The sequence below is a fragment of the Atheta coriaria genome, unplaced genomic scaffold, assembly GCF_025399875.1.
Source record: "Atheta coriaria isolate IRGN ID8LTWV9N9 unplaced genomic scaffold, Caltech_Dcor_3.1 hic_scaffold_13_pilon, whole genome shotgun sequence".
In the NCBI taxonomy this organism is placed as follows: domain Eukaryota; kingdom Metazoa; phylum Arthropoda; class Insecta; order Coleoptera; family Staphylinidae; genus Dalotia; species Dalotia coriaria.
This window is the reverse complement of record NW_027045455.1, coordinates 221,734-235,380: the sequence shown is the minus strand read 5'-3', so window position 1 is coordinate 235,380 and position 13,647 is coordinate 221,734. Positions and strand designations below refer to the sequence as shown.

Here is a 13,647-nt window from a genome sequence, read left to right as displayed (position 1 = left end):
CCGTGGTGGAATGGGAGCGACTAGAGTCGTAAACGGCGCGTACCCTTTGCCCCCAGCCGCGGGCGGCGCTGCTGCGCGGCGTGCAATTTGCAGTACGGTGCAGCGCGGTGCAACGACGGGCGCACACTGCACACACGCCAATTCACTTCGCTGCGGCCTCGCAAGACTGGCAGTTGAATTTCGTCCTGACAGAAGCGTGGAACCGACCAGGCCGAGCAGAGCGCTCCGCAGCACTTCACACACTCGTCGCGCGGTGGTTTGCCTTTAGGTACTTTCGTCCGACGGTTTCGCACCGTGCAAATTGCGAGCAGTTTTTGTGCTTGTATCATGCGAGCGGCGATTGCATGCAATCCGTCAATCAATTGAACACAAATCGGACGCACGCTCTCGCAGGAGCAGCACACCGCAAACCCCTGGAAGGAACGCAACCAGTTGTTACACCATCAATTCTGAGATTCGCGCGCGTGGTGTTGTGGTAAATTGTTGTCTAGGGCCTATAGTGCTATAGTGCTTTTGTGCTTTTAGGGCAAAAGCGAAGCGCTCCGCGGAAAACTTTCGTCTAACCTGTTGCGCGCGTACTGAATCCCCGACATCGGTAGTGGATCGTGCTTCTCGGGTCGTTGGCGGCGGCGGCGGCGGCAAGCTACCCACACACCAGTTACATTGTGTTACACTTTTGGTCTGGTGTGAATGTGTGCAGTTGCATCTCACACCGCGTGTTGCGTGTGTATAAGTTGGTGCCAGTAGCCGTCGCTTCAGTGATCATAATTCATCGCCACGTGTGTGCATTCGGGAAGTGACTTAACACAACTCTACTAAAATATACATTGTGACATTGATCATATCAAGTGTTAGAAAACAATAAACTAAAAATGTCCGATTCGCAATCAGAATACGACTCAAAGATGGCCGTGGTAAATGCTTCATCCACCTCTGCATCTCGACGCACACCACCAAACTGCGCACGTTGTCGAAACCATCGATTGAAGATCCCACTGAAGAGTCACAAGCGTTTCTGCAAGTTCCGCTCCTGCAAGTGCGAGAAATGTAAACTCACCTCTGAACGTCAGCGCGTGATGGCAATGCAGACAGCATTACGACGCGCACAACAACAAGACGAACAGATGATGAAAACCAGTAGCAATTTCATGCCGAAAAGTCCGTCGCCGATTCATCATTCGCAACACCCGCTCCTCGGCAACAACGGTAGCAGTCCGAGCGCTGGTGGCGGCGGCGGCGGCAGTGCAGGAGCTCCCATAGAACGAAGCATCGACTGTGACTCACCCGCCTCCTCGCAGTGCTCCACTACGCAAGCCGTCTCTGATAAAGTCAACGGCGAAGTCGTTGCCATTTCATCCACCAGCATCAAATCAGTGGGTAAGTCGTCTTTAATTTAAAATCAAGGAAGCTCGCAAAACAATTTGTAACTGTGTTTAATCATGCAAACAGTTACATTGCCCTCAAATGTCATAATAACTGATACTTTAATGAGTATGTCTATCCTTCTCAATGTTACTTGTTTCTTTTCCTGGATGTATACATAATTGATAAGATAGTGCGCTTTTTTGCGCGCGGTTTAGAGACGTCCGATAAAAGTCTAGTTCGATAGCACGTGGAAAAATCACACATCGTCTAACACTCAACGCGCAGTCCGCCTAGCAAGATCAGCGGCGCTTGACGTTTTGCGTACATACTTAACTCACCAAAATAACCAACCTAAGCCGACGCAGTCGCCGCGAGTTAAGCTTTAAGTCAACTCGCCACTACATAGTAACAGAAATGTAATAATATCTTGCTCGCCAAATAGATTCCAAACATTCGTTGGCGCTACTGTGCCGATACATGTGTTAATTTCACTAACTGCTTGCATATATAGCGAAATTTTGTATTTTAATCAGTTCAGGAACTGAATAAAAACTATTTAGCTATATACTAACAAATTGATAAGAATTGTATACTTGATTACTAGTTTGCTTTAAACATACTTCCATAGCAGTGATATAATTATCATATTTCACTGGCAAATTATATAAATTTTGCCCAAAAACGTAAAATTAGGTAATCTAAGCATATTACTACTTCCTAAACACGCACAACTCATTTACAAGCTCAGGAATCCATTAATAAATGGGTATGATGTTTGTAATCATTGGGTGTGAGCTTTTGTTGTCACGCTCTTCGCTTTTGCAAGCATTTTCAGAGTTTTTGTTTTGTTTCTGCGTAGGTTTAAACAAAACCGAAGAAAAAATATGCGCTGCAGACTTCTCATGCGCGCGGACTTCACTAATACGCACATCTCACATGTCATAGTTTGCTCTCGCGTTTTTCGTACAGTGTTTCGCCGAACAGGTTTGGTCTGCGTTACCAACGGTGCTGTTGGGCGGTCGGGGTTATTAAATACTCTCCACGTTTCGCCTGTGCCGTGCGCAAGCATCCACGATTTGCATCTTTTTCTTATTGGAATCAGCGCTCTGCCGGTTTACGTGTTTGCGGAATCGACTAAGAAATCATTCCATTCCGAGTGGGATCATAATATGTTTCCCACTCGTCAAGCATCGTGTTTGTGTCAGCGAACTTTCCAAGCGAATATAAACAAATGACAAAAATGTTGAGAATAGTTAGAAAAATTCTTATCTAGAAATATAGAAAATTTGTTTACTTCAAGTTACGTTGTGAACGTATTCAAATTTATTCGTTAGTAGGTATGTAGAAGTCGAAATGAGTTTAGATGCTCATATTTTATCCACTTATGCCAAATTTATATATTGTGTAACAGAGAAATGATTTTATTAAATTTTATTAAATGCAATGCACATATTGCATAATTTATGTTTGTGTCGACCTCTGAAAATCTCCCTATTCGGGTTTATATAGGTGCAAAATATCTGATAAATTCATAATAACAAAGTTATGGTAGTTCACCAGCAATTATAAAGAAATAAAATGGTATATTTCATACTATTAACATCTCATGGCGTTGAATAAGTCGAAATTAAACAAAGAACTTACACATGGAATACAATAATTTTCTTGTATAATTAATTCGTCGACTATATAAGTAAAGATCTTGTTGAAACTGTCGTAGTCGTAAAATCTCATGTTTTATCAACATATTTAGAGGACTATTAAATATTTAAAATTTTCGCAGCTTTGCATATGCCATCAGTTACAATAGATGCACCATCTGTACCTGTATTGTATTTAAATGTTTCTCTTTATTAATTTGTGTTGTAAAATTACGCATTCATGTGGAAAATAGCAGATTGAATATGAATGTGAATCGTTTTGTTTAGAATCGACATTTTCTTTTACTTTAACCACGTAGTTAATAAATTAAAAATACTAAGAAGTATTTATAGATGTAGTTAAATTAAACAGGTCAAATTTTCATTATCATTAGTTGTAGATCATCTTGAAAATTCGCACTTCGTAAATATTTGAATTTACCAAGAAATTAAAGATAAGTGAAGACATTTTAATTAATATTTTTATTTGTACTCGTAAAATTCACAAAGTATTACGCTCGCCGTGACTCTGCTGATGGAGACACGAGCTAAACGCTTCGTTTTTTCCGTGTTTCCATGATGAAATTTTAATTCCTTCTTGCGTTTTTGCGTCGTACACTTCTTCGAGCTGTTTTCTTCTGTTGCACGTTTCGCATATTCATTAACTTCCAACTTACTAACACTAGTAGGCCGGTAAAAAATTAATATTCGTAGAGATGTGAAAATAAAACAAAAGAGATGACAATACCGTGCAACTCAGTCAAGCGTAGGCAACAAATGTAAATACTTGAATAAACAGGCCAAGAAAAAGGCATCAGTTCGAGATAAGCGTGTCAAAGATTTACTATATAGTAATACATACCTATAGTATGAGATAAGGTAGTTTAGTTTATTGAAGGTAATTTTATGGTTGAAATTTGCGAATATTTTGATTTTGTTTGAAAAATTGTGCGGAAAATAACCGAAAAACTTGCTGATTTGACAAATATTAACCATGACCCACTGCGTGACCTTATTAAACAGCATTATCTATTTCTGGACACAGAACAGATTCTTAATTTAGTATAACTTAGTTCGCAAAATATTTATTGCTCAAATTATGCAAACGCTTCATTAAAAATATTTACTGAGTAGTCAAATAACTAACTGCTAATCAACATTGCGTATTTCTACGGAATGTTACATTTTTTTCTTATTTTGCATTCATTATATACATTTTAAAACTTAAAAATTAAATAATTAGTCGTTTGAGGTTCAATGCAAAATTTTAGTATTTTAGGTTATGTTACTTTTGACAGCACAATATCAATATCAATAGTAAGGTTATGTTGTGAAATGTTATGTATCTTATTATTGGGCTAGTCAAGTCTTAATATTCCACGCATATTTTCTTTTTTTGCATTCCATTATGCATTATTATAAGTTGACAGTATTTGTGAATAAGCATACAGAGCTCTACGGCTGTATCACTCTCGGGTCTCGACTGACGTTTCGGATAAGATACGGTCACGTTCGCGCCGTCTCGATCTCCTCCGATCGCTTTCTGCGTTTCATTCAATATCCTCGCATCCACCGCGCGCTTAGACTCTCGCACACTCGTTTATTTACATATCGCGCGCGCTGAGTTGGAGTTGCATGCCGAGGAGGCATTAATTGAATCTTGTTGTTACAACAAAGTCACGTATTGTTTATTACTGCGACCGCTTCGCGCGCTTTTTATTTATTTATAGAGTAACGCGTAAACGTATGCAATATCGGCTCTACGTCCGCATTACACAGTGCTTCCATAAAGGCCCATAATGTGCGAGCCAATAATAAGCACACAGTTATATACAATGCGTTTAATAAACAAACCGAGTACGATTGACTGGTGCTAACTTTGAAATTATTTCGGACCTGATATGAAAGCGATAGTCATTGTGTATGTGTCTAGTTCATGAAATGTAATTAAAGATTGTGTTTATTAAATAAACATTAAGTCTACAGGAGGGTTTAGTTAGGTGCAGTTGAAAAATCGGAGAACTGTGAGAGTATGACGATAAGATGTAAATGCATACACTTACCTAATAAGTATTTTTGATTATTTTTATTATATCAACTTGAATTAATTGTTGTTTTATGTTTTTATACCCATTTGAACAGTTTGAATGCGGCGGGCGACAAATCGACGAATAATAAACTTATGCAAATGATGAATTTTATTTGACGACGGCTGTGTTCGTTGTGGATTACGCGAAACTGCTATTAAAACCGCGCTTAATGATCGGCAATTAATTTAAATGGCATGCTCAACGTGTGAAATGTGCTCAGGCGGCACAGGCACACATAGTTAACGTTTCGGATAAATTAAGAAATTAATTTTAAATATTAAATTTCAATTTTTCATCTAAAAATTGATTTCGAACATGTTATTTTCCATTATGGTATAGGTAAAGAGGTACGGTGCGCCGCCAGCTGGTTTCTCAGCTACCAATGGATGGCATGTCGACAACCCAACGTGCACGAACGTTTCTTCCTCGCGGCGATGAAACGTCGCGTTGTCGTGCACCACATATGCCGCTTCGATTTAATCGCATGACACGTCTTGGTGATTGTTCTAGCGAAAGTTCGTGCGAAGTCGAATAATTTATGTCGGTTAGAGTTACGAGTTAATAATGCCTAGTTACTTAGACGTTTTGACAGATGCCACTTAGGATTTTGCGCGTACAATAAACGCGCAAATTGCTTCAGCCTCAAAAACCATCGAAATGCAATTTTGCAATTTTCATATTTTGTAATCATTTAGATCCAGCAGAAGTCCTGATTGCCCCTATCTGTTACAAACTGCTTCTTTTATATATCAAACATACCTGGATATATTCTATATATTATATATTCCTAGATATCACTGGTGGTCATCAATATTTCATGGATGGGTTTATAGATAGTAAATCCATAATTTATGCCTGCTTTAAGTTTATTCATCGTTGAGATTGTGTGTGCTTTTTGACTAGTTTATCAATTACTTGAGATGAACCACATCGGCGATCGCAAAATCGCGAAATATTGCAATCAAATTAGTATTTTAAGACCGTCGCTATAAAATCATGCCAACTCCGTTTAAGTTTATGTCCGCTTAAGCTTCCGTAAATGCTTCGAATAAAATGTAATCGTGTCGTCCGCGTTTTATTCGTTTGATATCTGGCATGTTGCAAGTTGCGCAGGTTTCCCTAAATGTTCGAATAACTTTAGTGATGACGAGTTATGCGGGTCGTCGGCCGAATAAATTATAAATATTTGGCATACTTATCAATAAATAATATTTTATGCATGGGAAAAGTTGCAAGCAGCATCAGAATCTTGCTGAAACGTCAAAAGTTAATTTTGCATCATTTTGCTTTGCTACGAATTTATTTTTGGCAACTTTGTAGCCAGCGCCTTTGTACTAATGATGTGTGAAAGTAAGAGTAAAGCACAGTATCGATCAGTCAAAAGTATTTTTACCCCAGTAATTTAAATTCAAACAAAGCCTCCGGCTGTACGAAGAAAATTGGGATTATATTCGATAGCAAAAGTGATGTTTACGAAATAATTGCCCAAAATCAACCTCTTCAACTCAGCACCTTGCACGTCAAACTTCCAATACAAACAATAAGCATGTAACTTTCGATGGAGGCGCCTTGCGATTTTTCTGCGTGACTCCTCACACACTGCACCAAAACGAGTCGAATCTGTCAGCGGGCAGGAATCACGCGTTCAGAATCCGGTCGTGGGACGACAGCAGCAGCGCGATATAAAACACTTTTTCCATCATATATTGGAAGATATAATTTTACGCGATATAATTATCTGCGCTCTGCAAAACCGCATACCGTATTATATTATTTTTAAAGCCGCCACAAGTCTTGCTGTGCTAAATATGCATCGACGTAGCGTGCGCGCTTTGCAAATTAACATGTCACAATTTTGACATATACAATTAGACAACAGAAGGAAGTCGATGATTAAAATGGTATTTTGAAATAATTAGGACGTACCCGTTGCTTGAGACAACCAACCACTGTGTAAATAATAAATAAAGACGTCAGAGTTTTTCGAGACCCACGATTATTTAAATTCGATTCAATTTTACAAGAGAGAATCGTGAGCGGAGAGGAAATTTATATAGAGTTGATCAAGGTCGTGTTATACATCATCATAAAAAATAAATATAAAGATTTACGATTTGAATCAAATGAATAAACGACACGTGTAGGTACAAATGTGCAACATAGCAACCGTATTTTATGCACATATTGGAATATTAAGCTATTAAAGTATACATACAAGGAAATATAAACTGTGTGCGACATTAATCAGGTAATAATAGTTATTTATTGACGAACACGTAACATATATACTATTAACCAACTTTTTTAGGTGAAAGTTAAATATTTAACATTATTTCAGATAAAAAAAATATGTTTGCGTTGCGGTACAAGAATCGAACAGTCGTTTTATTAAATTTTGAGTTTTATTATATATTTATATATAAACTTACTTTGAAATGTGTCAGATGCTATTATCAGGCCATTTATAATAATTAAAGCAAGTTGGACGGCTGTAACGTGTTGGCACGATACGTCAACGCGAAACTTTTCTTTATAACGCCTTCATTTTCTATATTTTAAGCACAAATATATTTTATTGCCATTTAAAAAAAAAATTGCATTTTTAAAGTTTTGCATGACAATTTCTACAATAATTTTGTCGTGGGCGATAGAGGAATAATTGGGTGAGCAGGTCATTAGTCCTGCAGTGCCAACTTTTGATCATGACCTTGCTTGTTGAGCGTGAAACTATGCAATGAAAAATATGCATTCACTAGATACTCGACCACTGACGAAATATAACGAAATTTTTGCAATTTTAGTTCAAATGATTGATTTTTTAAACTTTTAATCTAAAAAAACCTTGCGAAAGTTAATCAAAACCTCAAAAACTTTGCATCTATTTGCTTCGAGTAAGCATTGCATGTGTGGCGTGTAGCGTTAGTAATCGATAAAAGGGAATTTTGATACTATGCCGATCAATTAGTTGGGATGTTCGCTACCAATGCTGTTGATGTCGGTCGTGGTTGATCGTAATAGCTGCCTGTAGAAGTCGTTGCGCCTGCACTTACCATCTACAAAGTGATCGTGTTTCTTAAACTAAAAAAATCTACGACTGTTTCCCATCGCCTTCACTACTCAGTTTAATTTTATTTTATTCTAAATTAAATTCCCACGTTTTATGCTACATTTAGTCTTTGAACATGAAAATAATTCCATGAAACATTTATGCAATACGGAACATATTGTATAGATAAATGCGGACACAGACAAACCGTGGCACGTGTTGGTCGTCTCGCATGGATACAGGAATCGAACATTGTAATAATTGGTCTTTCAATAAACTAGCGTGTCAACCGAAACGAATATTAACGTCGATGCAGACACCGCGTCGTGATATCGCATTGCAATGAACCTGCCTGTCTGCATGTGCATGCAATCCATCGCGGATTCAAATAAGACTAACTAGTTTTTTCTGGCCCAGTCACACCGCAAATTAATTTCACTTGATACATCTGTGTGCGCGACGCTGATTTGCATTACATTGTAGCGAGCGCGTGGCGCCGACCGTTCTCAAACGGCAGCGCGCGTCATTCATGTTTCGTGCATTCACATGGCACGGTTTCAAGGCCGTTTCCAGTTCGTGCGCGTTCAAGTTCAAGTTCGTTTTCGATGCGCGATTCACACCGGTGTATGTCGCCTCGGCCCCCGGAAAAAATCGACTAGAGTTTATTAGTTTTTCGAGATTCACCGGTTCAAGTGCACATCGTACTTACTAGTGGCCCTCGGCAACAAATTATCACCGCGCAACAAATTACACTTTATTACACTACTCATGATCAATCAGAGGTTACGCAATGCATAGTCGGTTGGCTGATGCGACAATTGCAACTAAGTGGTCGTAATGTTAATAAGCGACACGTGGGTGTTTTATATTTTACTTTTTGCATACCGCCTGTCATTGTTCAAGTTCAAGTCGCTCAAATGAGTCGGACTTTAACGACCTAGTTAATCATACATTCATGCAGGTATTCATGTTGTACCGTAAATGTTAGGAAAGTGTGCACAGAATTTGACCAAAATATTTGTTATTAAGTTATTAAATAATTACGCCGGCTAATGAAATGCACATGCTTGCCATTGTTACTAGGGACTTTAAATACGTCAAACTATAAATTAATATGAATTATAATCTTGACTCAATGCAATATAATATTAAATTTTACTTACAGTAAAATTTTCTTATTTTTTTTTCAATAAAATTATTTTTATTGCTGAACGCCATCTAACGGAATTATTCTAAACTAAAAGCAAATAACCTATAATAATGACATTTTAGTTCACGTTATCTGACATATTTGAACAATATAATAGAGATATTTCCACTGTATATTTATGTAATCATTTGAAATAATGTCACACGAGATATTTACTTTTTGAATATTTTTATGCATTTTATGCTTCCTTTATAATGCCAGCGGTTTTAAACACGGCACGTGTTAACGGAATTATTACGTCATATATATTTGCTGGCAGCGAATTAAATCGCCGGACGAATTTCACCAAATCGCGACGATGTAACTTTAATTCGCTTTCACGTCGGCGGCGTGCGTAATTCGTTTAGGCACTTTCTGGGGTATATCTTTGAATCATTCGCGAGTGCTCTCACACACACTATGCTCAACCACACATGTGTTGTCTTAATACTTACCGCATGTATAAATACTCTCTTCGTGCCGGCAGCGGATGATTTTTGCCAGCAGAGCGAATGTGTGCAGGAATGCAGGAAAAGATAATAGTCTGTCTGTGTGTAAATTTATATGATGCAAGGTATAATTGGACCGAATTCATTTGCCACCGCACAAAGTCACTGACTGCCTTATTGGCGCAGCGCGTGTGTGCCAAGTGAAACATTCGTAAATCTTATTTTATGATATGATGAAAATTTAGCGATCGACTAATTGATTCAAATACAAAATCATAAAATAAATACGCGCGGATTTAAATTGGTATGCATAACAAGAGCTACGTGTGGGTATATATAAACTTGCAAAACATTTTCTTTTGCAAGCTCTTTACTCCAGCGTTAACTTTATTAACGCTTGCGTGCAACAGCGCGCGCTGGCTCTCCGGTCGATGTGAGCCGTGATTTTCAAGCCTTGACCATCGCTTACCGAACACGTACGTTTTACGCGACTACGACTACTTGACTCTTGTTGCCCACCGCTTCGTCGAGGTGTGTGCAACATTGGCTACATTTTATGTGCTCCGCTGACTTCGTGCCTCTCAGAACTTTACCTTTTTTCGCGTACTGTACAGTACATATTCATTGCAGATTGACAGAACTATTAAATTTTTTATATAATATATCCACTGAGTGCAAAGATACACAAAAAAAAAATTTCTCTTAAAATTTTAAAATATTTAAAAATTATTTACAAAAGTTTTGATTTTTTTTTAATAAAATTCAATTGATTTGTTGGTAGTCGTGTGAGGTTATTAAATTGCGTGTGCAACTTTCTTTGCGTTGCCCAGTATGTTAAAGGATAAATTACAGCTGTGTTTTGCCCTGCGTTTGGTGAGGCGTCACCGGGTCGAGACGGACTTTAGAGTGGACGAATTTTACGGCCCGAATGGCCTTCGTGTCGGCGTTTGACAGCAGCGACGTTTGTGCGAACTGCTGTTTCTTCGGTCTCTTTTCCACGCACATTTATGTTTATGCCCCTGCATGCAAAAGCATGACTTATAAACATTTCCACACAAATCGAAGTAATTTTCAGCGCAAACAAATCAAGATTACATCTCTGTCAATGTGATATTAAGCATTTGTTATACATTTCAAAGCTATTTCGCGCGCTGGTTTCAAGAAGTGTAACAAAGCCGCAACAAACAAAAGAGCAACCGGAAAAATATCGAATGTGTATTGTTGGCTATGTTGCAAAACGTTTGTTGGGGCACACACTCACACGCACTATGATGTTAAATTATTTGCAATTCCAAGTACGGAGGTATGCAGACGCTGAGAAGAAACAAAATTGGCCGTGGTCGCGAGTATGCTGGAGGCGATTTGCTACCGTTTGGCTTTCAATGACTTCGACAATATGTTCCGCAGAAAACAACTATAGCATGAATATGCTTTGGTTTTACCCTTCTAAAACCTAACCTATTTTGAGGTTACGCACGTTTGTCCAATTATGACTGACATAACTACAAAACCGGTGAAAAATTAATTTTATAAACAAGTTATCAGCGCAGTGCGTTCGAAATGAGAAACACGAAAACCATAAAATTTGGATTAAAGTCGAGTTACATCGAAATTGCATTATGCGAATAAAGTGCCTTCACATCGCCGCCGAAAATGCCGCAGATCATGCGTTCAAGTTCACCGCGTGTATTAATAGATTGCGCACACACGTGTGAACGAACCAGGATGAATAAAATAACCAATGAACGATCACAATTACGAGCTTGCCAACGTAGCAATAAGAAACGTGCAAAACGGTGCAATTTAAACTGACCTGGCTTTTTTGTTGATGACCCAGATCGATGACAGAAGGAAACTGGAACTAAAACAAGGGGGCATGCGGCGAAAATAAAATTACTGTCTGAGTGGGGGGAGAGTCACGATCACATTGTGTGCTTACTGCGTGTTTAGGGAGGACAGGAAGCAAGGAGATTGAAATTTACTCTTCGGTGAGTGACTTGCAGTTTTTGGAGGGTCGTGACTTGTTACGCGTCGAGTGTGTAATATAGGCAACCAACATTACACTAATAATGCCCAATGTTGGAAACTTATAATCGAACATACAAAAAACTTTTTTGACTTTCTATTGTTGTAGAAGTAATCTCATTGTTTAATTACTACCAATCTCGTATTGTGAGTAATATATACATTAACAGACCACACATCTTAATACTCATATAGTATTATATTACGATAGTCCATAATTACAATTGTTCACAGGCTGATAAAAACCGAAACAATAGTCAACAGTCAAGTGGTCAGTAAGGAATAAAAACCGATTATAATGAACACTAATACATAAATGTATGAATGAATGTTCATACATATGATTATCACTGACGTAAATATGGAGCAACATTTTATACATTTTTACAACATGCGCCTTGATAACATACAAATTAATTCCGAGTGTAACTGATGAACGCGGCAGCGCGCGATATCAATTGATTTTTATTGAATAAAATGCAAAAAAACGCCACCGAATTAACAACCGAACCTCGCGGCTTATGGCGAGAGCTAAAGTCGACGGCTTTTATCAAAACGACGCGCACAGAGTGCGCGCTTAGTTACCACACGGCTCGCTTAAAAAGGAATTTGATAAAACCTCATAAAATTAATCAGCAGCACTGTGGTGGATGAAGTAACGGACGATGTGCAGTTAATAAAGGATGCGCTTATCTTAAGTGATGTGAAGTATATAGATGAATATTATATAAATATTTAATTAACGATTGATGAGCCATGCATGACTTAAGTAAACTAAAATGATTTTTAAATATTTTTATGGTAAACATTAATTTTATCAAGAAAAAATTAATAGGCAACCAAATATACACACATTTTTACAGTAGTGTATAAAATATTACTTTAAACATGCACTATGTCGTGAAAAATATAAATCGCAACGATTTTATGAGTTTTGAATTTGCCCAATGAAAATTGATGATAGTTTTTATTGGTCCAGAAATAAGATTTCCGTCGATTTATCTAACTTAATCTAGCACTGTTGCGTGTGGGGGTCCACAATCTCGAATCAATAACTCGGGATTATTTTCGCATATTTATTAAACTCTTCTTCCCGTGGCGCGTCTTTGACACAGCGCGCGCACTTTAGCCCGCCGCCAGTCGTCTTCGCATGCTCCCTGAACACATCACTCGTGCGTGTGCATTCCACGTTTTATTATTCGCTCATTAGCGATATTATTGTCCATGATAGTTTCCACTATAAATAACTCAATGTTGGACGTTTAGTGCGACGCGCGCACTGCTTTTGAAGAGTTACAACCAGTCAAAAGTCTGCGGCTCGCCAAACTTTTAAACATTGCGATTCGCCGTACGCAGACGACAATCTCCGATGAGAGTAAGTTGATGATGCGGACACACATGCGCAGTGTAAAGCATGCGTTTACTCTGCGTCGGAATGGTGCGACGATAAAAATTAAATGGCTTCGATAATCGATTAAATATGGGCAATCATTAAAAGCGCTTAAAATTTTAATCGATTTTATAACTTAAGTTGCGTTGGATTTGTGGAGGCTTTACTTATCTTGCTCGCAGTATTAAGAGCAGCATGAATTTACAATTAGTTTTTGTGTGTTAGGACATTTTTTTCCGTTTCAATGCAAGATAAAGAAATTCACATCATTAATTCCTACACGCAAGTGATTTCTACAGTTTCATAGAATCTGTGAACACAACTGTCGTCTATGTTTATTCCAGCAGAGCGAGCTCTGCAATCACAATCACAATGTTTGTCTGTGAGGTTTTGGTTACTTTTATATTGGCGGATGCGTTCTGCGGTCGTGTCGATTTGATTCGCACGAATGGC

General features: G+C 38.2%; 1 protein-coding gene across 6 annotated transcripts in view; it reads left to right on the top strand.

Annotated features, from left to right (window-relative positions):
• The first annotated feature begins 106 nt into the window (after nt 1-106).
• LOC135801782 (protein doublesex-like) overlaps nt 107-13,647 on the top strand; it is a 41,677-nt gene continuing 28,136 nt past the window's right edge. For all 6 annotated transcript variants that reach the window (XM_065315294.1, XM_065315293.1, XM_065315299.1 and 3 more), the window contains exon 1: nt 107-1,377. In XM_065315294.1, the coding sequence (XP_065171366.1) occupies nt 873-1,377 (505 nt within the window). In that variant the 5' untranslated portion in view covers nt 107-872. The remainder of the gene's footprint in view (nt 1,378-13,647) is intronic.